Consider the following 24,836-nt stretch of genomic DNA (forward strand, 5'->3'; position numbering starts at 1 on the left):
GCGTCCTAAGGAGCCCGAGCGGGGCAGCAGCGCCGCCCCTCACGCCGCCTCCTCCTCCTCCTGCTGCTGCTGCTGCTGCTCCTCGTCGCCCTCCCACTCCCACCCGGGCCTGCTGAGCGTGCGGGCGGCTCGGAGCCGGACGGACTGAGCGCGGCGGCCCCGGGGGCGAGGCAGGAAGCCGCCGCCGCGGGGCTCGCTCGCATCGAGGCGCCGCCGCCGCCGAGGGAGGAGCGGCCGGAGGGGCACCCGCCGACCGCGGGCAGCAGGATGTCTGGGCGAGCGCCCGCCGCCCGGCCCGGCCCGTGACTCCTCCGCCCCGGACTTTGTGTCTCTGCCGAGGGGAGCCCGTGCTGTGCCTCCGCCTCTGCCCTTGGCCGCCGCTTCCGGCGGGATCCCCGAGGAGCCGGCGTGCCCCGGCACCCTCCCGCCTCGTCCTCACCATGTCCAAGATGCCGGCCAAGAAGAAGAGCTGCTTCCAGATCACCAGCGTGACCACGGCCCAGGTGGCCAGCAGCATCACCGAGGACACCGAGAGCCTGGACGACCCGGACGAGTCGCGCACGGAGGACGTCTCCTCCGAGATCTTCGACGTGTCCCGCACCACCGACTACGGGCCCGAAGAGGCGTGCGAGCGCAGCTCCTCCGAAGAGACCCTCAACAACGTCGGCGAGGCGGAGACCCCCGGGGCCGTGTCCCCCAACCTGCTCCTGGATGGGCAGCTGGCCGCGGCGGCGGCGGCGGCGGCTCCGGCCAACGGAGGAGGAACCGTGCCGGCGCGCACTGTCGCCGGGGCCCTGGCCAGCAGCCTGGTGACGGCGGCCGCCCCGGTCTCGGGCACCCCGGCGGCCTCGGGCGCCCCGCCTCCGCCCCCCGCCACTTGCAGCAGCTCCCGGTTTCGCGTCATCAAGCTGGACCAAGGCAGCGGGGAGCCGTACCGGCGCGGCCGGTGGACGTGCATGGAGTACTACGAGCGGGACGCGGACGGCAGCGTGCTCAGTCGCTCCGGGGACTGCATCCGGCACAACAGCCCCGCGGAGCCCGCGGCCGAGCGCGACAGCGGCCTGGGCGCCACGGGCGGCTCGGTGCTGGTGCTGGTGGCCTCGGTGCAGGGCGCGCACGGGCCCGACTCGGGCCCTGACAGCTCCTTGGCTGCTGTGTCACAGCTGCTGCCCCCGGCGGACAAGGCGAGCCAGGCCGCCCCGGGCCCGCCGGCCTTCGGCGTCGCCCCGCAGCAGCAGCAGCAGCAGCAGCCGCCGGCCGCAGCCGGGCCCGGGGCTCCGCCGTTCGCCGCAGTGGCCGCCGCGCTGCCGGGCCAGCCGCAGGGCGCCCCGCCGGGCCCTGGCGCCAACGTAGCCCAGGCGCAGGTGGCGCTGGCCTTGCCTCCGCAGCCGGGCCCGGCGGTGGCGCAGCAGCAGCAACCTCCGCCGCCGGCGCCGCCGCAGTCCTTCGTGTACCCGCAGGCTCCGCGAGCGGCCGGGCACGTGCTGGCGCCCTCGGGCCCCGGCGAGTACCTGCAGCCCCAGCAGCCGCAGCCGCAGCAGCACGTAGGCGGCCTGCAGGCGCCCGGCCCCGCGCAGCCCCCGGCCGCCGCCTTTGCCGTGGCCCCCGGCCACAACGCCCCCTCGGTGGGCGCGCCGCTCCTGGGCGCCCCCACCCAGCCCAGCGACGCCATGGTCCTCGGGCCGGGGCCCCAGGCTGCCCTGGGGGGCGTGGGGCCGCCCCAGTCGGTGGTGGTGCCTGCGCCGCCCGTGGGTGGCACTGGGCAGCTGGCAGCCCTGCCTGGCGGCCCTCACGCCTTGGTGCCCGGAGTTGCCAACGTGCCTGCAGCCGTGCCCGCCCCCAGCGTGCCTAGTGTGGCTACCACTTCTGTTACTATGCCAAATGTCCCCGCGCCTCTGGTCCCGGCGCAGCAGCTGGGCAGCCTGGCGCACGCGGGCCTGCCCTTGGCGCCTGGCACGCACAGCGCCCCCACGAGTCTGCCACAGTCTGACTTAAGCCAGTTTCAGACTCCAGCCCAGCCCCTGGCCGGGCCAGCTGACGATACTAGGAGAAAGTCTGAACCCCTACCTCAAGCACCACTCTCTCTCACTGCTGAGAACAAGCCTGTCGCGAAGCCCCCTGCCGCAGACGCCCTGGCCAACCCGCTGCAGCTCACGCCCATGAACAGCCTCGCCACCTCCGTGTTCGGCATAGCGATTCCTGTTGACGGTGATGAGGACAGGTATGGCAGCCTTGGTTTTCGATGTTCAACAGGGACGCTTGGCCAAACCTTGCAGCTCTGGGAGAGTTCTTCAGTTGGGGTTCTTAAAATTTAGTTTGTGCTTTGGTCAAATTGATTGCTTATGTCGGAATGAAAAACGAGCTGATGAGGTTGGTCAGAGGTGTTTGAGGTCCTGAAAATGCGTAGGGCTGAAGCGTTGTTGATTGAGCAGGATTACTTGTAGCTTAAGCCTGGGGAGTTAAAGGCAGCAAGCTAGGAGGCCAGCGTCCCGTGCCCTGTCCCCTGCTCTGGAATGCGGACAGCAGGCTTGTCAGTGTGAGTTTCGAGGCTGACACCTAAAAAGTTTTGACCAGCTTTCCGTTTTGGAAACCCAGAAGGCCCTCTGGTGATGCAGCACCTGTGGGAGGCCTCCCGCCCGCCCCGGGCATCTGGACAGGGGTGATGGAGAAAGGTCCACCCTGGCTCTCCACACCCTGCTCAGTTCCGCCTTTCAATGAGGCTTTCCAGCAACTCCTCCAGCGTCACCATTTTCGTTTGTGTAGGCAACAATCTAAGATGCTCCTAAGTCCCAGTGAATCTTTCTGTTTGGAAAAGAAGGTATTGGGTAGAGCTTTCAGCGGTTTAAAAAAAAAAGCTGTGATTTTTGACAGTGAGTAAGTTTATAGCAGAAATGTCCACGCTAGTGACCGGCTCCCTCTGTCGAGGGGATGCCTCTTCAGTGAAAATGGGTGTATCACTACACCAATTCCACAGCAGTTGGTGTTTGCTTGTGGTTTAATAAGGATTGTTAGTGGTTTTTGAGGAAATGTCATGTACAAATTTGACAAAGTGCATTTTTAAAAATTCACATTACCACATTTGTAAATTACAGAGACTGCTTCAGGTATTTTACAGGTTAGATATTTATTACCTGGGATTTTTTTTTTTTTTTTTAAGAAAATTTTAGGTTTAAATATGTAGAATGCAATGAGATGTTGAAAGCTTTTCTGTTGTTTCTTGAGTTCTTTCATATTCTTAACTTCTTATTTCTAAGCAGCCTTGTGTTTTTGTTATATACTTCTATTGGTTTTAAAAAATGCTCATTGAAATTCATTCATCTTCTCTGCTTTTTGTAATTCGAAGTTCATGTTTTTTGTAGGTGAGTTGCTTGTGGTGAGTGTTCCACTTTGAGAACTCTTAGAGCCCACCACGTGTCCATAAGTGAACCCAGCTAGCTAGACGTTTTGTGTGGATGGGACTACCAAATACAGGAACTGATACTCTACAGGCCACTACACAAAAGCTCTTCTTCCCTAGTTTCTCCGAGTTTCACACACAGGGCACAATCAAAAACCAGATTGAATTTTTGTTCACCTGTGATAATAGTCAACAGGGGGCATCATCCCCTTTGTATGTACCAGAAGCTGTTGTTTTCATCATTTCCTTTCTTTCTATAAACCGTCCCATATTTCTTCATGAAATAATGACTGGTTTTTCAATATCCCTTCCTTTTTATATTTAAGTACATCTATAGGTGAAGAATGTATTATCCCTCCTCTTCACACCTCTCCATTTTCAGCAAGTGTAATTACATTCCTCAGAAGTTTAAGATGATGACATGGTGTAAAGCAGAGAACCGTGTTGTTATGTGGGAACTCTGAGGTACACTCTTTAGGGTAGGACATCAGAGTTGCATTGATTCTTCCTCTTACTGTGTTGACAATTGGTAATCTTGAGTCAGACATACTACTGAGCTACAGGCATACTGTACCAATTGTTAGCAATGACCACAGTCCATCCAGTGAAGGGTTCTGATGCTTGTGCAGCTCGGTTTTAAACATGGCACTTCCTCACCCCAGTCCTTAAAAATTGGCATTGCTTATTAGATGTGCATTTCTAAATTTTGTTATAGTTTTCCATTGGTTATTAAATTAACATGGTCGTTTCCAAGATGTAATCTTACACATTTGACTGTCACTGGACCAACACACCTGGTGAAGGAATAAATCATTAAGTAGAAAAACATTTTGTAATGGAAAGCCCTTTGTAAAAGGCAGAGCATTTTTCAAGTATTATGCTTAAAATTAAATAATGCAGCTTTGTAGATGTATGTTTAAAATTTCCGAGTTGAGTACTTTTGCAGGCACAATACAATCTGAAAAATATTGATATGGTGATTTTGGATTAGTTTTTTTTTTTTTTTTTTTTTTTTTTGATCCTATGTAACATAGATCCAAGGCAGAAGTCTTGAGTAACTGTGAGTAAAAACCTTTGACCAAAAGTGCTTTTCTTAAAAAAAAAAAAAAAAGTGAAACTTCAGTAAATCTGGTGTGTTTCTTAGAGAGAAGAAAGGAAAATGCGTAATCTAGACTGAGAACTATGTCATTATTTGTTCCATTACCTAATACAAAGCTCTGTTGCAATTTTAAAGAGCCAGGGCTTAGCTTAATACATATGTAATACTATTATAAAAGAGTTGATGGTTTTGTATGCAAAGAAGTTCACTGTTAGCATTGCCACAGCTTAGTAATTACTGTAAAGTGCATGTGTTTCTATCTAGGCTTTCTCAGTAGAATGATTTATGCTTACCAGTGACAAGTGTATGTAATCTGGTGGGTCTAATCATAGTTGAAAATAGGGTTCATAAAAAGTTGCTCACTTTTGCACCGAATGTTAAAAAATTTGTTTAAACTACACGTTTAATAGCCTCCCCCTTTATGTAGATAGGCAAGGTACAAAATATTACTGGCCCTAGAAGGGACACAGTACAGCTTGCTTTCCATAGATAGCTGACCAGTGTGAACTCTGTGGGCTGCATTCCAGGAACTTGCATGAATGGCTGCAATTGTGAACGGTTAGCTGCAGCCAAAAGACTGTTGAAAACCTGATTGTAGGGATCCCTTAGTGGAAATACCTCTATATCTTATTAATGATTTTATTTGTGTAGTTTGCTATTGACTACTGAGAACGAATTGTAAATTCTGACTCTCAAGCAACGTGTCTGGTATGAGACAGTGGATTTTTTTTTGCATTTTTGTATTTTTTTCTTGAGAAGATGATATGAATGTATGCTGGAAAATAGAGCTTTCACTTTTCAGCATGAAACCTGGAGGTACCTCATAGAGCTCTGTTGTGTGAAAGTCTCACTGCAGTTAATGTAAAAGTGGGAACTACTGCTCACTTGAACTGTATTTCTTGGAAGCTTTATGTATCTTTACTGAATTTTGGAGACAATTTTGCTTAAAGCTTGACAGTCCGTGTGGAAATCATCTACCTAATACCATGTTATGCTTCTCCAAAAGTATTTTTACCTAGAAGTTAGCAATCAGTGTCCTAACTATGTAAGACATTCTTTAGTGTAACAATTTGGTGCATTCATGATTACTAAAATATAACTTAGTAAATACAATTTATCCTTAAGGAAATTATAGATTTTTAAACAAGCTGACTATTTCCCAGAGTGCCTCAAGATCCTGAAACGAAGGGCTGTGTCAGGAGGAATGTGTCCTTTCATGTTCACTGGGATATACATGTTTAAAAATTCATGTGAGGTGAATGATTCAGGACAAACATGGGTTAATATTTCAGAAAATGTAAGGAGAGGTGGGGCAGGGAGGAAAACAGATCTTGCCCTGTGTCTTACCATGAGAAGCTTGCTTTACAGTACAGGACAGGTAGTACAAGTGCTTATGTTCTGTCCTTCCTGTGAATAAAGAGAATACAGAATTCTGATAACATTGATTTGGAAATTGGGAGATAGATACTGGATGTATGGATTCTTGCTGATTTGGAATGGAGTCTTTTTCTGCAACCAGAAAAAACTGGAAGCAGACATGCTCAGCCCCACCAGGCAGATGACAAACCCAGTGAATCGGAGTAAAGGCATAGCTGTTCCAACAGTATGAGAGGATTCAGGTAAGAGTTGGAAGTGGCTAGTCAGGCCAGAAAATGAACACATGGGTGAGGTGGAGAATGGTCGCAGTGGGAATAGGAAAGGTGGTTGCTGCTGAGGGACAGTAGACTCATTCTTGTTCGGTTCTTTGAGGACCAGTGTGGATTGCCTTTTCTAAAGAGATGCTGTTTACTTCTTAATTGCATTTGTCTTGATTGCATCTCTAACTAAAGCATGAGGAAGAAGAGGCTTTACACAAGCAGGTCTGTCTGGTGAAATGTACCCTGAATAAGAGTCCCTTAAGTAATTCCGTATTAATGAGAAGAGCAGATTTTTTAATAAGAAATGTTAATAATTGGCAATATTTAAAGGGCACTTGTAGTACAGTCCCTGAATTGGAATAAATCTTTTAACTTTCGGTTTTTCTTACACTAAACTCACTAATTACAGGATACTGTTGGAGATGGTGTAATTATCATTGCATTCACGAAGAACATGCATTTCTGAATCATTTGTCTAATGTTTTGGATGTATCAATTATTCGTTATTTCGAATAAACTTAATCTGATAGTTTAGGGCCAGAAGTGCTTCTCTTTCATAAAGATTTAGGAACAGGGCCTAGCGGCTTAAGTCCTCCCCTTGAAGGCCCCGGGATCCCATATGGGCGCCGGTTCTAATCCCGGCAGCTCCACTTCCCATCCAGCTCCCTGCTTGTGGCCTGGGAAGGCAGTCGAGGACGGCCCAATGCATTGGGACCCTGCACCCGCGTGGGAGACCTGGAAGAGGTTCCTGGTTCCCAGCTTCGGATCGGCACGCACCGGCCCGTTGCGGCTCACTTGGGGAGTGAATCATTGGACAGAAGATCTTCCTCTCTGTCTCTCCTCCTCCTCTGTATATCTGACTTTGTAATAAAATAAATAAATCTTTAAAAAAAAAAAAGATTTAGGAACAGCGGCCAATCTGAATTATCCCTACACATCGTTCTGGGACTTTAATAAGTTATATTTGAATATATATATTTCAGATTTGGCTAATATTTAGGGTTTATTGATGGGCTACTGTATCAAAATAGTTCCATAATTTCTCCTTTCAAGTCTGGTAACTTGAATTTCATCTGTGTTACTCTAAATTGCTTGCTACACAAATCTGTTTGTTTTATTTGAAGCAGTTACAGAGAGAGCGAAGAGAGACAGATTTTCCATCCTCTGATTTGGTCCTCAAGTGGCCATACTGGCCAGGGAGCCAGGACTCAGGCCCAGTGGGTGGATCTCTCATGAGGGAGGCAGGAGCCCAAGCCCTCTAGGCCATCATCTTGTGCTGCTTTGTCAGGTGCGTTAGCAGGGAGCTGCACCAGAAGTGGAGCAGCTGGGACTCAGTGAGGAGCTGGCGTCACCGGCAGTGGCTTGGCCCTCTGCACTCCAGTGCTGGTCCCTATTTGCCAGATTTAAAAACCTGAATCAGATGTAAGTATTGATTTGTATTTGTTTGTATCCTAACATTAGTTTTAAAATGAGTTCTCATCCTTTAAGTTGTGCATTTGTTATGATGGGTAACTGAAAAATCTGTAGATAACCAAGTTAAGATTTTTTTTTTTTAGTAAGAGCATACTTATAACATCATACACTTACTATCAGGACACTGGACAAATAAGTGAAATCTAAATGTTAAATTATTTGAGCTCACAAAGCTTCTTAAAAATGCTCACTAAAATTTGACTAAACAGTTCTTCTGTTTAATAGACTTTGTGGTCAATGTGTAAATTACAGTAAATAATGCTTGGTATACTTTTAAATGTTCTTATGTTAAATATTAACTAGCATTATAATTACACAAATAGTTTAATTTGTGAGTAAAGGATTTCCAAAGCAGAGTTTAAAGCAACACTAGTTTCTAAAGTAGAATTAGATTTCAGTTTGACCAAGTGATTTTTTAAACTCAGATCTTTGCTTTGTCTACCTGGTTTTCAAAAACAAAACAAAAATAAAGGGGAGGAAGACTCTTTTGATCAAATAAAATCGATAAGGTATTTAATTGTGCATCGACTTTGTGGGATGGCAGTTACAGAAAGGCAATGGAGTCAGGCACATTTGGGCTAAAAGTCAACTGTGCTACGCATTGGAAGCATTTGACCTTGAGCAGGTTGCTTAGCACTCTTAAGACTTGCTTCTTCCGTATGAAGAATGGTGAAAAGATTAAATGAGGTGTGCAAGTTATTTGTGAACAGTGGTAGCGTGACATAACGTGTGGCAAGAGGCATGAATGTTACAGTGTCCAGACTGCTCTTCCAGGTCACTCTGCATGCTGCACATCACACCAAGAATCTCTTGCTGATCTGAAAGTGTCCTTACGTGTACAGTATGGATGGAGTCCGAGAAAAAGTACCAAGTTAGGCCAAACAGTCCATTTGTAAGGAATGTGGCAAATTGTATTCGAATTCTGGCTCAGTTAGCTGGTTTCTCTGATCAGGTTACTTGCCTTCACTCGATTTTTGCAAAGTATGAAGTCAGCAGTTGGAACCTGGTCAGATTTTTTAAGGTTCTGTCTGGTCCATGAGCTCAATATGTGATTCCCTAGTCTTTGGGTTGTTTCATTTTGTTGTTGCTAATGTGTTTATTGGAAAGGCAGATACACAGAAGGAGATTCAGAGGGAAAAATCTGTCTGCTGGTTCACTCCCCAAGTGGCCGCAATGGCTGAGCTGATCAGGAGCCAGGAACTGCTTTGGGGCCTCCCATGCAGGTGCAGGGTCCCAAGGCTTTAAGCATCTTCCCAGGTCATAAGTAGCAAGTGGAGGGTTGGGAAGTGGAGTGGCCAGGACACAACTGGAGCCATGTGGGACCCTGGCGCATGCACAGCCAGAATATAGGCATTCAGCTATCACGCCAGCCCCTGGTCCCCTGCTTTCAAATATGATGGAGAACCGCTAACTTAAACCTTTTGAATAGTGAATGGAATTAAGTAGTTAACAGGTTGAATGTTCACGGAAACATTTAGAGCAGCAAAGTGGCAGTCATTCAGCCTGTGCTGTGCTGAGTAGGAAGGACTGACGCACAGAAAAGACTGTCCTGCTCTCCACCATCTTAGGCTGTATGCAAATGAGTGCTAAATGCATATTTGATTGACATTTTAAGCCATGATGAAAAAATACAAGGTGCTACTGGAAACAATTTGGAACATCAGATCTGATTGGGGTGGAGAGAGAATAAATTGACTTTATTTTAGAATTGTTTTCTGCATAGGTAATATGTTTATATAGTTTAAGATACACAAAACAGCATAAATTGGAAGCCTGCCATCTGTGTTTTTTAGCCACCTGTTTTCTGTCCTCAGAAGCAACACATTGTTCTTTCTTCTGAGACTCTTAAACTGAATCCTAAAAGAGATGAGCTTACAAACCATGGATGAAGGAAACTTGTGTAATGATATGTAAGAGTGAAAATCTCATATTTGGAAAGTGATATCACTTTGACCAGAGCAAAGGACTTAAATGACATGATAAGAAATGTAGGTTTGTGTAGTACATTTATAATTGCTGTTAAGTACATTTCTTGAAGATCTTACTGTTAAAGGTCTTTGTGTATTGGAAATATTTTAGTACTCTTTGAAAAATCTTGGAGGATCTTTGAGTCTGCTGAAGGCCGAATTCTTATCCAGTGGAATATGCTAGCTAGTTTAGTATAAGTAGCTCTACCTCAGTAAAGCCTTAATTATGGTGAAACATTTAGTATATATTGAGATGCTTTACTAAAAGTTGAGTTTTACACAGCTGTGTAGAAACTATAATCTTATTTAAAAACAAGGAGCAGGTTTGTGTCAGACCCTGTCTATATCTAATCTTATTTAATCTTTTCGATAACCTGTAAGAAATGTTTTCTTCCCCCTTTTTAAATGAGGATTGTGAGGCTGTGAGTTGAGTCACAATCTTTAAATAATAAGACATAATCCATACTAAAACCTTGGTTCCAAAGCCATTGCTTTGGGGGTATTCCCAGAGTCAGAAGTCTTGTTTTATTAAGTGGACAATAAGATGGGGAGAAGGAAAAGCTGATGTAGCTGCAAATTTGTTGTATTGTAACCCTTAAGGAATCTTTAATCTGTTAACCTGGATACCAATGTTGGAAATGGCCCTTGTTGATTTTTTTTTTTTGTCCTAAGATTGATTTATTTGAAAGGTAAAGAGATGGAGAGGGAAAGATCTACCATCTGCTGGGTCACTCTCCAGGCGGCTGTGAAGCCATGAACCGGGAGCTTCATCAGAGTTTCCCACCAGGGTACAAAGGCTGAGGAACTTGGGACGGTTTCTGCTAGTTTCCTAGGCACTTTAGTGGAGAACCAGATCTGAAGTGAGGCAGTCAGGACTTGAACTCATGGGATGCCAGCATTGCAGGCGGTGGCTTTGCTTCTTGTATCGATGCCCGCCTAAGAGGGTTCTGCAGTGGACTTTAAATGTCTAAAAGAGAAAATAAGGTGTTTAGTAAGTTCAGAAGTCAAACACCTCACCCTTTAAGCTTCCACAGTTTTTGTTGTAACCTAATTTTGAGGTGTTTGTGGGACATAATATTTCTCTAATACATTTTAAAATTACACCTTTCTTCAGGCTTGAAAGCAAGCAAACACCTGTAACCTTGAAATGATCCAGTTGACAAGATTTACCTGGGACTCTTAATTTTAATAAGTCTTTGATGATTGGCCCTTCAGAATTTACAGAGGGTTCTTCTCTGAGACCTTGAAATTTCTTGACAAGCTGGGTTTCCCAGATTTTTTTAGTCTGCCCATTAGTCAATGTTTGGAGAGTAATTATTGTTATCAGTATTTGCTACAGAATCCTCATTTATAGTGAACATTCCAGGTAAAATAGTCAGAAACAGTAGCACATACTATGTGCTTTGAGTTCTTCATTTTCAATATATGTAGAAATATTGGCTATTATTGTCAAGTTTTCTTCTAAAAATTTATTTTATTTGAAAGTCAGAATTTCTAAGAAACAGAGAAATTTTTCAACCAGTGGTTTATTTCCCAGAAGGCCACGAGGGCCAGAGTTAGGGCAGTCCAATGCTAATAGCTTCTTCAGATTTCCTGGCTGAGTGGAGGGACCCATGCACTTGAGCCGTTCTTTGCTGCTTTCTCAGGCTATAAGCAGGGAGCTGGATGGGAAGTGGAGCTGCTGGGACACACCCGGTGCCCACATGGGATGGCAGAACCACAGGCAGCGGCTTAGTTTGCTACACCACAGTGCTGGCCTAATTGGCAGGTTCTAAAGACTTTGGTGCAATTATTGTCTTTTACCATCATGGATTGTTTTCCCTTTTACTACTGAATATGGATACCTTTTTTACATTTTCTTTAATGAGAAACATTTTACAAAGTGCTGAAATTTCAGTAACTTAAGTCAAATGATTACATTTGGAATTAACTTGCTTGGGCATTTGGATTTGATTCATATTAAATAGCTGCATTTCCAAAGTCAAGTATATGAAGGTGTTTCTAAGAATTACATAAATATATTGTAAATACTTAATGAAATTTAATTGCTAGCATTTGTTGTTGCTGTTTTATAGGTACTACATTCCTCTTAGAGTCACCTAGTTTAAATTTGAAGTCTCCTTTGAAAATGGCAAACTGGTTTCCATGTGATTTTTGGGGTATAGGGATAGAGCAGTGAGCCAAATAGAAATTTCAGTCGGTGTTCATTTTATTTGCCATGCTAAGTTCTAATATGGTGAAAAGTGGCCTGGCAAATAAGTATATCTTGAGGGTATGCAAAACACTAAGCAAGTAGTTGTTAGAAGCCTCTTAACGTTTTATTGGTTATTGGCAAGTCGAATCAGTGCCTTTGGTTGCCTTGGAGAACTTAGGGTTAAAAGGGGGCTGATTTGGGCTTTGTTGATACTCTGACAATTGGTGATTATCTTCTCATTTTGGATTATCGAAGAGATCCCTTGTCCCAGCACAGTAGTCTACTGACTAAATTCTCACCTTGCATGTGCCAGGATCCCACATGATGACAGTGTCCCAGGCTGCTCCACTTCCCTTCCAGCTCCCTGTTTGTAGACTGGGAAAGCAGTTATGGGATGGCCCAAACCTTGGGACCCTGCACCCACATGGGAGACCTAGAGAAAGCTTCTGGCTCCTGGCTTTGGGTTGGCTCAGCTCCAGCCATTGCGGCCACTTGAAAAGTGAACCAGTGGATGGACGATCTTTCTCTCTCCTTTTCTCTGTAATCTGCCTTTATAATAAAAATAAATAACTAAATAAACAAATAAATCTTTAAAAAGACAGATCCATATGTATTGGTTAAGTTGTTAAATGCTTTCTCAAAATATTTTTTTAATTCAGTCTGTGGCACAACATAATGAGTCTTTAAATCTGAATTTTGAAATAATGGAATTCTGTATATGCACTGGTGTTTCATGACCATTGATATTTAATTGTTATGCTGGATACCTCTTAAGTAGTTGGTCTGATTATGCTAATTCTGCAGAGACTTAGAAAAAGATTTATTTTGTTTGGAAGGCTAAGTAATGGAGGTCTTCAATCTACTGGTTTGCTCCCCGCATTGCTGTGACGGCTGGGGTAGGCCAGGCCAAAGCCAGGTTTTTTCACGTAGGTGATAGTGGCCCAAAGACGTTGGCCATCTCTGCTGCTCATAGGTGCAGGGAGCTGGGCTGGAAGTGTAGCAGCCAGGACTTGAACTGGCACAGTTAAAAGGGATGCCAGCATCGCAGGCTGTAACTAAGCCTGCAGCACCAGAGAGCCTCAGAACTGCCATGTTGTATTGGAACCCAAGTTTGGTTTTTTGTTGTTGGTGATGGTTTTTTTGTTTTTTGTTTCTTTTTTGTTTTGTTTTGTTTTTTGTATCTGTATGCTGGGAAGAAAAAAAAAAAACTAAAGCTGAATACTTAGTCTTTTCACTGTCCTACAAGACTAGAGAGTGTTACTCCCATTTAACAGAGCCAGCACAGTCCAAGTATAACTCTGCTGTGTGTTTAGTGGTTTAAGAGCATAAATTCTAGGACCAGATTGTCACTACTAACTAACATCAGGCAAGTTTCTATGATCTGACCCAGGTTTTTTATCTCTGAGATGAGGAGAGTAATAGCACCTAGCTCTTAGGGCCATTCTGAAATATAATAAGCAGTTTCCTAACTGTAGTTATGATTCTGCTACTGCTTGAGTGAAGAGCTTTTAAAGTGATATATGGCAGGTTTTTGTTTTGCTCCCAACTGTGTAGCTTGGGGAATTGGAGAGATTATAGAAACAGTGAAGAAGAGAGAGGCCTGCTAGGGGGCAGATTTATCCAAAGTTAAGTTCCCTAAGTATTCCTGAAGTATGAAGTGGATCATTCTACTGGAAACTTGTCCCCGTGAGCCCATCCATTAGGATTCTGTGGTGGTGGTCCTGGGGATGTGCCCCTAAGGAATGGTAGAACTGAGTGGTAATTACGGTAGACAGATTTCTACCTTTGACACAGGCGAGGTGTTAGAAAGCTGCTTTCCTACTGCAGTACCTAAGTGCCCTTTCCTTTTTCCCCTGTGCTTAGAGAAATCACACATATATGTTGGATTCTAAAAGTGGAAATAGATTAAATCAAACGTGAGAAAGGACTCTTGATTGTTCATTAATAAGTCCTTCCTGCATTTCATAAATCCTAAGAGGAGTTTCTGTATTGTGAAGGGATGGCTTAGTTTGCTTAAAAATTCATGTGAGAACTGCTTTGCTAAATGTTAAACCAAAGGCATTTGATACACATTAGTGTTGATCAAACTCTGAACTGATCACATTCATATATACCCACATAGAGAATTAGATGCTGCTTAATATCTGATTTTTTCTGTTATCTTTCTTCTAGAATTGTGGTTCTGAGTTACCATTGGGGGTCTCCTGGATTTTGTCCGGTTTTTAATTTCTTCAGTGTTGTTCTGAGCAAGTTTATGTGATTTTTCTTCTCTTGATTTTATGAAAGCAGTTTACACGGTGTTAGAAATTTAAAATCTTCCTTTTTTATTTTTTTGGAAAGTGGTGATGTTACTGTACATTCTCAACCTCATTTCCATTTGATTCTCGGATCTCACAGGAATCCTTCAACTGCTTTCTACCAAGCGTTCCATTTGAACACGTTTCAGGAATCAAAGAGCCTCTGGGATAGGTATGAATACTTCCGTAACATATGGAATGCATACATGGGAAAGTGTATGCATGAACTGCTTTGCACTGTACTGGTTTCTTGTGATTAATACTGAAGTTTATTTATTTTTTAGAGGGGAAACCATGGGGTATCTAGCATGGAACAAAGCAGCAATATAAACCAAAAGGCTAATGTATATTTTGTAAAGAATATAAACATACTTTACTTTTTAGTGCATTTTGTGCAATGTACTTTTTAACGGATATTCTATAAAATAGCCACAAGTCCAACATATTTTAATGCAAAAGTATTTTTGGTTTTATGCTCATTTGTAAAGTTTCTCTATGAAAGCTGTCATAATGCAAGCAAGATTTTATCTCAAATTAAAAAACTGGAGAAGGGGCAAGACCAAACCACGAAAATAGTCATTTGATTTTTAGAAAGAAATTTAAATACATTTTGTTTACTAGAATTCACTGGATTTGCTTTATTGACGTGCATACTCCTAAAATAATTTGCTTTCTCAGAGAAGATTTTATTTTTAACTTTTTAAAATATAGGATATAGTTGTCGAGTTCACTTAATTGAAAAGATTTGGTTTATCTTTCTGCTTAACACATTTAAAGTAGTATGTGCTCTATTGGATTATTTTGCTGAATATTTATTAGCGCTCTGTCCTTCTGTGTTTAATTAATATGAGTGCAAAGAGCATTTAAAATCCATGGAGAGCTTGCTAGATTTCTTTTTAACTCTTGCCTGGCAATGCGTTTGTGTCTTCTGGCATAATTCTAGATACTGCTCATGGACTCCACCTCTTTTATTAGAAAAAAATTGTTGCTCAATGCATGTGTAATAGCAAAACGTGGGCCACATGACCTGGCAGTGGTAGAAGATGCTTTAGGTTCTTGGGCTTGATTGGCTGGCGCGTGTCATTCTGAAGTCATTGTCTGACAAAATATCTGTCTGATACTGTGTTCCTTATCAGAAATGTTTTGAGCTTTAAAAATTTGATGTACTTTATTTATAAAATCAGTTTTCAAATAGTTCTGCCATAGTAGTATAAATTATTGCATAAATGTAAATTAGCACATGAAATAAGTATCAAAGTTTCATAACTTAAATAGTTTACCACATACAGCGAGAAAATGAAGTTTAAGGTGTACTTTATACCTGGCAAAAAATAAGTCTTTAGAAATGTAGAAAGAGTAGTTTTCACATGTGCACCGATTTCTTGCAAATAGCTAATTTTTGTGAGCTGCCGTGACACTAATATGAATGTGTTATTTTCATTGAAACAGTGTAGAAAGGATTTAACTTTTTTTCTTATAATTTGGATCTGATAATAAAAGGTTTGAGCTTTTCATTTTATAGCAGCCTTTGAAGTTGCCTACTCATAATTTGTTGTTACAGCTAAAATACTCGTTATTTGTTCTCTTTTTTTGAATACCAGAAACTTTTAAGGTATCAGAAATGAGGCAAGTTGCTCTATCTGTAGTTCCTCATGAGCTGGAAATATTTTCTCTTCTTGGAGCCTGTTGACCAGAGCCAAAGAAATTAACAGATACTTGTCTGTAGTGTGTTAATGCCAAAATAGAACCTTTTAAATTCTAGATTAGCCATTCTTCATTGTAAGTTAGCCTGTTGGTACAAACAAGACAGGCTTAACCTGGCAGAAACTGAGTTACCTTCCTTTCAAGTTTTCAACTAGCTTATTTAATAGTTGATTAAAAAAGAGCAGTAAGGGCTTTACGAGTTCTGACTATCTACAGCGTGACTTGCTCTTCTGTCAGCTCTTAAAGTACTGTGGGACTATTTATTCATTGCAGACAAGGGTCCAAGATTTTTTTAAACCTTGAAAAATATGAAATATAACTCTGCGTTGTTTTGTACCTCACCACATCATTTGTTCATATTTTACTACCATAAATTAAGTTTTTAAAAATTATTTTACTGGGCCTGGCGGCGTGGCCTAGAGGCTAAAGTCCTCGCCTTGAACGCGCCAGGATCCCATATGGGCACCGGTTCTAATCCCAGCAGCTCCACTTCCCATCCAGCTCCCTGCTTGTGGCCTGGGAAAGCAGTTGAGGACGGCCCAATGCATTGGGACCCTGCACCCGCGTGGGAGACCCGGAAGAGGTTCCAGGTTCCCGGCATCGGATCGGCACGCATCGGCCGTTGCGGCTCACTTGGGGAGTGAATCATCGGATGGAAGATCTTCCTCTCTGTCTCTCCTCCTCTGTGTATATCTAGCTGTAATAAAATGAATAAATCTTTAAAAAAAAAATTATTTTACTAATTTAGCAAGTTTTTTTTTCAGAGATTTTTTTAAAAAGATTTATTTATTTATTTTTTTTTCTGGAAAGGCAGATATACAGAGGAGGAGAGACAGAGAGGAAGATCTTCCATCCGATGATTCACTCCCCAAGTGAGCCGCAACGGCCGATGCGTGCCGATCCGATGCCGGGAACCTGGAACCTCTTCCGGGTCTCCCACGCGGGTGCAGGGTCCCAATGCATTGGGCCGTCCTCAACTGCTTTCCCAGGCCACAAGCAGGGAGCTGGATGGGAAGTGGAGCTGCTGGGACTAGAACCAGCAACCGTATGGGATCCCGGGGCATTCAAGGAGAGGACTTTAACCACTAGACCATGCCACTAGGCCCGAGATGATTCTAATAGGTAAAGTTATCCCGCGGTTTAAGGAACTGAGTCCCTCACACTATCTACTGCATTATCTGCTTGCATTGAGGCCTAAGGTTGACTACCAGTGTTGTTGGATAACCGTATTTCAGCCCAGGGTCCTGTTTGTGAATATTCGGAATCCTTTTCAGTTGGGACAGCATTTTTAGCCCTTGTCAATTTTTATTAACACCTGCCCTAAATACCTCAGAGATCCCTTGTTTTGCCTTTCTTGAAAGATTGCAGTCTCCTGTTAATTATTTCAATTCAGGAGAATATCTTTTTTTTTTTTTTTTAATTTCTTTATTTTTATTGCAAAGTCAGATATACAGAGAGGAGGAGAGACAGAGAGAAAGATTTTCTGTCCGATGATTCACTCCCAAAGAGACCTCAACGGCCAGTGCTGTGCCGATCCGAAACCAGGAGCCCAGATCCTCTTCCGGGTCTCGCATGCAGGTGCAGGGTCCCAAGGCTTTGGACCATCCTCGACTGCTTTCCCAGGCCACAAGCAGGGAGCTGGCTGGGAAGTTGAGCTGCCGGGATTAGAACCAGTGCCCATATTGGATCCCGGCATATTCAAGGCGAGGACTTTAGCCGCTAGGCCACAGTGCCGGGCCCAGGAGAATCTCTTTTAATTAAAATTTAATATACCTTTCTCTACATTAAGTTTTTCTAATGCCCTTTTCTTCCCTTCCTTCTGAATTAGAATTAACAAGTTGAGATGCTTCTTGTTAGTCTGTCTTATTCTCCCTACGTCAATATTCAGTATTTAATATATGAACACTTCTTACGTCAATATCCAGTGCTTTGTCAGTTATTATACCAAAATTGAAGCTATTACAAAGCCTTCCTTTTTCTTTTCCTATAAATGCTATCATGGTTTTGGCCTTTATTTTTCATTTGTAAGGTGCATATGCAGGAAATCAACTGAAACTTTTCAGAATTTTAGGTTTAAATTTAAAGTTTATGTTTAATTTTATTTTAAGCTTATTTTAAAATAATCACACTCTGGGCATGTTAAAGTGGCTCAGGAGGTAAAACCATCTTTAAATATAAAAGTAGAAACTAACAACTTAAAATTAATCTTCAAAAAAATTAAGGTGAATAATGCACCATCCATAGTTAGTTTTGTAAGAGATTGTGTAATTTGAAGTCAGTTTTTAGTAGTAGCCTTTCAACATTCCAAAATAGTGATTTTATTTTTAAAGATTTGCTATTTGTTCCTTTATTTTAAAGTCAGAATGACAGCGAGAGAGGCGCAAAGTGATCTTCCATCTACTGGCTGACTCCCCAGATAACTGTGACAGCCAGGACTGGACCAGGCTGAAGCCCAGAACTTCAGACCTTCTTACAGGTCTCCCACATGGGTGCAGGGACCCAAACAGATGGCTGTCTTTTGCTGCTTTCCCAGGCGCATTAGGAGGGAGTTGGATCAAAAGTGGAGCAAGGGGTTCTCAAACTGGCACTTACATGGAATGCCAGTGTTGCATGCATAGGCTTAATTTGCTATGCCACAATACTGGCTCCGGTGACAGAACTTTGTAAAATCTTTATTGAGGTTTAAGTTTTATAAGAAAAGTAGGGCCCAGTGGTGTGGCCTGGCAGCTAAAGTCCTCTCCTTGAACGTGCCGGGATCCAATATGGGCGCCGGTTCTAATCCTGGCAGGCCCACTTCCCATCCAGCTCCCTGCTTGTGGCCTGGGAAAGCAGTGGAGGACGGCCCAAGGCCTTGGGTCCCTGCACCCGCGTGGGAGACCCGGAAGAGGCTCCAGGCTCCTGGCTTCGGATCAGTGCAGCTCCAGCCATTGCAGTCACTTGGGGAGTGAAATTTCAGGCAGAGCTTCCTCTCTGTATATCTTACTTTCCAATAAAAATCTTAAAAAAAGAAGTACACCGTAATTAAATACAACTCAGTCTAACAACACCTGCGTTACCAGTACCACGATCAAATACAGGATCTAAGTTTACTTCATGATCTCTTCATGCCTCGTCCCAGGCCCTTCTGTCTCCGTAGCCTGACTAGGAGTATTTTCTGTAAGTAGAATCATGCACCGTATATTTTGTGTGGCTCTTTCACCCTGCATCTATCTGTATGGTTCTACATTGTTGTAGACCTGAACTACCTAAATACAAAAGAACACAATATGAGATGCTTGATGGAGATCGTTCCTAATTATATATTCTCACCTGGTAACTACGTGTAAGTATCTTAAGGATGATCCCAGGCCATTTCTTAGCCAGTCTAAATATATTCCCTATTGCCTAGTGCTTACATGAGTTACTCTCTGATTACATTTCATTATGTTTTTGGACATCTGGTATTAACAATAATCGCAGAAGCCAAAAGTCAGAAAAAGAATTTTTTTTTGAAGATTTATTCATTTTTATTATAAAGTCAGATATACAGAGAGGAGAGACAGAAAGGAAGATCTTCTGTCCAATGATTCACTCCCCAAGTGACCACAACAGCCGGTGCTGCGCCAATCCGATGCCGGGAACCAGGAACCTCTTCCGGGTCTCCATGCAGGTGCAGGGTCCCAAAGCTTTGGGTCGTCCTTGACTGCTTTCCCAGGCCACAAGCAGGGAGCTGGATGGGAAGCGGAGCTGCCAGGATTAGAACCGGCGCCCGTATGGGATCCCGGCGCATTGAAGGTGAGGACTATAGCCACTAGGCCACGCCGCGAGTCCCAGAATAAGAATTTTTTTTTTAATTATTTTTATTGTACAGGCAGATTTTACAGAGAGGAGAGACAGAGATGATGTATGCGCTGGTTCACTCTCTGGATAGCCACATCAGTCGGATCTGCGCCAGTGCAAAGTCAGGAGCCGGAAGCCCTTCCGGGTCTCCCACGTGGTTGCAGGGTCCCAAGGCTTTGGGCCGTCCTTGACTGCTTTCCCAGGCCACAAGCAGGGAGCTGGATGGGAAGTGGAGCAGCTGGGACACGAACCTGCGCCCGTTATCTCGCACTTGTAAGGTGAAGATCAGGCACTGAATCATTGCGCCAGGCCTGAAATTAGAAAGTAGTTTAGATGACCTTTTAGAATGTGCCTACTACTCTCCTGCCCTTCTTTGCTTTTTAAAGTTTTAAGTAGTTTTGTGTTTAAAGTTGCATTAATACAAAATTCCTATATATCCACCATCTAGCTTTCACTTATATTCATATCTTGTACAATGTCAGTGTGGTTATCAAATTAGGAAATTAACATTGATATAATACTATTCACAAACCATAGATTTTACTTGAATTTTACCCCTTTGCCAGGTTTTTTTTTTCCAAAGTTTTTAAAATGTTTATTGGAAAGGCAGTTACTGAAAGAGGAGAGGCAGAGACCTTCTATCCATTGGTTCACTTCCCATATCCCTGCAACAGCTAGATTTGGGATGGTCCGAAGCTGGGAGCCAGGAGCTTCTACTGAGTCACCCACATATATGGGAGCAGGGGCCCAAGGACCTGGAGTGCTGTGTGCTGCTTTTCCCAGATCATAAGCAGGGAGCCGCATTGGGAGTAGAACAGCTGGGATTTGAACCAGCATGCGGAGGCTTAGTGTGCTTTGCCACCATGCCAGCCTGAAGTTTTCTCCTTTTTCAATGTCTTTTTCCGTTCCAGAATCCGGTCTAAGATCCCACATTCCATTTAATCATTATGTGACAGCTTATTGGGAATAAAAATATCCATAAATGGCGGTGATAAATAAACCCTCCCCCGTAGATAACACAGCAACGCAGCAGCATCATAAGAACTAGAGAATTCTTCCTTATCAGGTGCCAGGCAGTAAAATAACTTGTAGAGAATAGTGTCTCCTATGTTACAAACTGAATGATAGAAGAGTTCCTGAAGGATAATTTGATTCAGTTATAGGCCATACTCGGAGCATACAGCTGTGCGTGTGAGGTTAGGTCGCAGCAGGCTCTTCCGACTTGGGGAGTTAAAGCACCTCTAGAGTTGTGTTTCTTTTTCAGTCTCAGGTTCCCACCACCAGAGGGGACACCTGCAGGGAGCTCCCGACCCTGTGCTAGCCTGCCCTCCCCCATCTGTGTGGGCGTTTGGGGAGTGAACCAGCAGAGATGATACTTTCTGTCTGTCTGAGTCACTGTTTGAAATAGAAAAAAAAATCTGTTCTTAGAACATTCTGACCGTGCTATTTCCTCACCCAAAAGCAGAGAACATATTTGAATCTTTAATTTCAAATATACAGAAAAATTGCAAGAATAGTACAAAGAACTCCAAGAACAATCTTACTAAGATTCAGTGTTTACATTCTTTGCCTTACCATCCTAGTGGTTTAGAAATTTCTTGAGTAATTTGTGAGTATCCCTTTAACCTCAAATATTTCTTAAGATTATTTTGTTATATACCAACAGCATATCAATTTTGGGATGTTTAATATTGATATACTCAATGGTAACAGTAGTATATGGTTCGTATTTAGATTTTGCACGTTGAACCAATGTCCTTCATGTACCTGACCCAAGAACCCCCCAGCATATTATCACCTGATTACATTTAGTTTTTAGACACCTGTGCTTTTTTTTCTTCCCTGTCTTATATGAATATACACTTGGATTAGTCTCCTGCAATACTATTTAAATTTGAGGCCAGTGTCATGGCTCAGCAGGCTTGTCCTCTACCTTCAAAAGCAGGGATCCAATATAGATAGTGGTATGTGTCCTGGCTGCTCCACTTATTATCCAGCTCCCTGCTTTTGTCTTGGCAAAGCAGAGGAAGATTGCCCATATCCCTGGGATCCTGCACACCCATGTGGGAGACCCAGAAGAGGCACCTAGCATTGGATCAGCTAATTTCTGACCATTGCAGCCATATGGGGAATGAAACAGCAGATGGAAGACCTTTCTGTCTTTCCTTTTTGCAAATCTGCCTTTGTAACGAAAATAAATACTTTCAAAAATGTTTAAAATGTATGTTTCTGTAGAAGAGGCAGAACAGTGTTGTGAGTAAACTAATTTTTTTAAAAAGTTCATCTCCCTACCTTTTATTATTGGAGACATGTAAAGAAATGGTGCCTAAAATCTAGGTGAAATTGGGGAAGAAATCTTATTTGGGAAGAAACCTTATTTTTCTAAATTTGAAGGAGGGGTCATGAAAAAAAAATGTAGATATTAATATAGGTATATTTCTTAGAATGGAAAGAAGTATATTTGTGTCCTTTACTGTGATTTGTTTTAATTTTTTACTGTGTATTTTGTGTGTGTGAATTAAGAGTTTTAATTATCTTGAAAAAAAAATTGTTTCACAAATTATGTATTGTTACGTGGCTCGTCAGCTGCCAGATTTTTGACCCTAGATCTTGGTTCATTGCTTGAAGTGGCATTTTGCTGGTTCGTAGTTGTCTCTTGGGTTTTCCATGGCTAGGAGAAGTAGGACACCTGACATCTATTTTGAGCACATTTCCAGACTTAAGAATTGGCAATGAGCAATTATTTCTTAGCTTCTTACCCTCTATGCTCCTGCTTATTTTTTTCCCACTTCCTTCTTAGTTATCTAGTGCGTTTTTTGATTTAAAATGCCTTAACCTATTCCGAGAGGTCTTGCTTATTATTTTCAAGGTGAGATTTGAGAAGCAGTTGAAAAGATTGGCGTGGTTAGTAAGGTCTCACTTTAAAAAAAAATTCTTGCAGCTTTTACCAAATGGAATTTAAATAAACTAAGACTTTGAATGCAACAAAACACGTGTGTGTGTGTGTGAAGCTAGCTTGCTGAACAGTTTTTTCTTTTTTTTTTTTATAAAGATTCATTTATTTTATTACAGAGTCAGATATACAGAGAGGAGGAGAGATAGAGAGGAAGATCTTCTGTCCAATGATTCACTCCCCAAGTGAGCTGCAACGGCCGGTGCACACCGATCCAAAGCCGGGAACCGGGAACCTCTTCCGGGTCTCCCATGCTGGTGCAGGGTCCCAAAGCTTTGGGCCGTACTTGACTGCTTTCCCAGGCCACAAGCAGGGAGCTGGATGGGAAGTGGAGCTGCCGGGATTAGAACCGGCGCCCATATGGGATTTCGGGGCGTTCAAGGCAAGGACTTTAGCCGCTAGGCCACTGTGCTGGGCCGCTGAACGGTTTTTTTCTGTGAAATCAGTAGCAAAGCTTCTTTAAATAAGAAGGAAATGAGTGACTTAAACTTGATGAGTCAGGACAGCCTTGGACATCTTTTTGGTGTTTTGTTTTTTTCAGTCTAGTGCTGAATAATTTGAAAAAAAAATTTTTAAAGATTCATTTTTTTATTGCAAAATCAGATATACAGAGAGGAGAGACAGAGGAAAATATCCCCCGTCCGGTGATTCACTCCCCAAGTGGCCGCAACAAGTGAAGCTGAGCCGATCCAATCAGGAGCCAGGAGCTTCCTCCAGGTCTCTCATGTGGGTGCAGGGTCTCAAGGCTTTGGGCTGTCCTCCTCTGCTTTCCCAGGCCACAAGCAGGGAGCTGGATGGGAAGCAGGGCTGCCAAGGTTAGAACCACTGCCCATATGGGGTCCCAGCGAGTGCAAGGTGAGGACTTTAGCCGCTATGCTACCACACCAAGCCAAACAATTTAAAATTTTAAACTCAGAACTCTTTATTTAAACCTGAGGATAGTTTGGAGAATTTAAAGATTTATTTTTATTGGAAAGAGATGTACAGAGAAATGGAGAGACAGAGAGGAAAATCATCCTTCCAGAGATTCACTCCCCAAATGGCCAAAGCTGAGCCAGTCCAAAGCCAGAAACTTCTTCTGGGTCTCCCACGTAGGTGCAGGGTCCCAAGGTTTTGGGCCATCCTGGACTGCTTTCTTAGGCCACAAGCAGAGAGCTGGATGGGAACTGGAGCAGTTGAGATCATGGTGCCCATCTAGGATCATGATGCATTGAAGACGAGGATTTTAGGCACAAGGCTAGGGCCCCTGAAATTATTATTATTATTATAAGATTAGTTTATTTTATTTGGAGAGCCAGAGAAAAGAGTATTGATTGTAATTACTATATTTTCAAGATTTACTTTATTTTACTTGGAAATCTTTGAGAGTGGGCAGAAAGAGATAGGGATTTTCTATCTGCTGGTTTACTCTCCAGATGGCTGCATTGGCCATTTGGGATCCAGGAGCTGCTTCCAGGTCTCATGTTTGTGCAGAGGCCCAAGGACTTTGGTGATTCTCTGCAGGTTTCTCAGACTGTAAAGCAGGGAGCTAGATTGGGAAGCGGAGCAGCCGGGCATAACCCTGTAGGTGCCTGTGAGCAATGCCATGTTGGCAGGCGGATTAGCCAGTTATGCCACCATTATGGCCCCACGTTAGAATTGCTTAAATTTTTTGTTTTCAAAACAAAAAGGCAATTAGACAAGGATAGGAGAAAACCATATTCTAGTTAACATTATTTTTTTTCAAAGATTTATTTATTTTATTACAAAGTTAGATGTACAGAGAGGAGGAGAGACAGAGAGGAAGATCTTCCGTCTGATGATTCACTCCCCAAGTGAGCCGCAACGGGCTGGTGCGCGCCAATCCAAAGCCAGGAACCTGGAACCTCTTCCGGGTCTCCCATGCTGGTGCAGGGTCCTAAATCTTTGGGCCGTCCTCGGCTGCTTTCCCAGGCCAGAAGCAGGGTGCTGGATGGGAAGTGGAGCTGCTGGGATTAGAACCGGCGCCCACATGGGATCCCGGGGCGTTCAAGGCGAGGACTTTAGCTGCTAAGCCACGCCGCTGGGCCCAAGTTAACATTATTTTTGAATGAAGAACTGTTAAATTTTGTGATAGAAAATTCTTAATTAGCCCGATCTAAAATTCTGTGTTTAGGTTTTAGTTCACCACTTCCAAAATATTTTTCATATTTGAGAGAACAAAATTTATAGAAGCAGGTGGTGGTGATTTAGAAAATCCATTGGAAAATACCCTGAGGCAGGAGCATTCTTATGCCCATTTGCCTCCAGTTTGCTTTCAGAATTTGAAGATCCGTGA

The 24,836-nt window shown here is 43.4% G+C and overlaps 1 protein-coding gene across 2 annotated transcripts in view; it reads left to right on the top strand.

Moving 5' to 3' along the window:
- The first annotated feature begins 209 nt into the window (after positions 1-209).
- TSC22D2 (TSC22 domain family member 2) overlaps positions 210-24,836 on the top strand; it is a 50,153-nt gene continuing 25,526 nt past the window's right edge. The window contains exons 1-2 of one of the 2 annotated variants that reach the window (XM_058661431.1): positions 210-2,221; positions 14,165-14,236. In XM_058661431.1, the coding sequence (XP_058517414.1) occupies positions 441-2,221; positions 14,165-14,236 (1,853 nt within the window). In that variant the 5' untranslated portion in view covers positions 210-440. The remainder of the gene's footprint in view (positions 2,222-14,164; positions 14,237-24,836) is intronic. The other variant, XM_058661432.1, reaches the window with a different exon arrangement.

The sequence above is a fragment of the Ochotona princeps genome, chromosome 3, assembly GCF_030435755.1.
Source record: "Ochotona princeps isolate mOchPri1 chromosome 3, mOchPri1.hap1, whole genome shotgun sequence".
In the NCBI taxonomy this organism is placed as follows: domain Eukaryota; kingdom Metazoa; phylum Chordata; class Mammalia; order Lagomorpha; family Ochotonidae; genus Ochotona; species Ochotona princeps.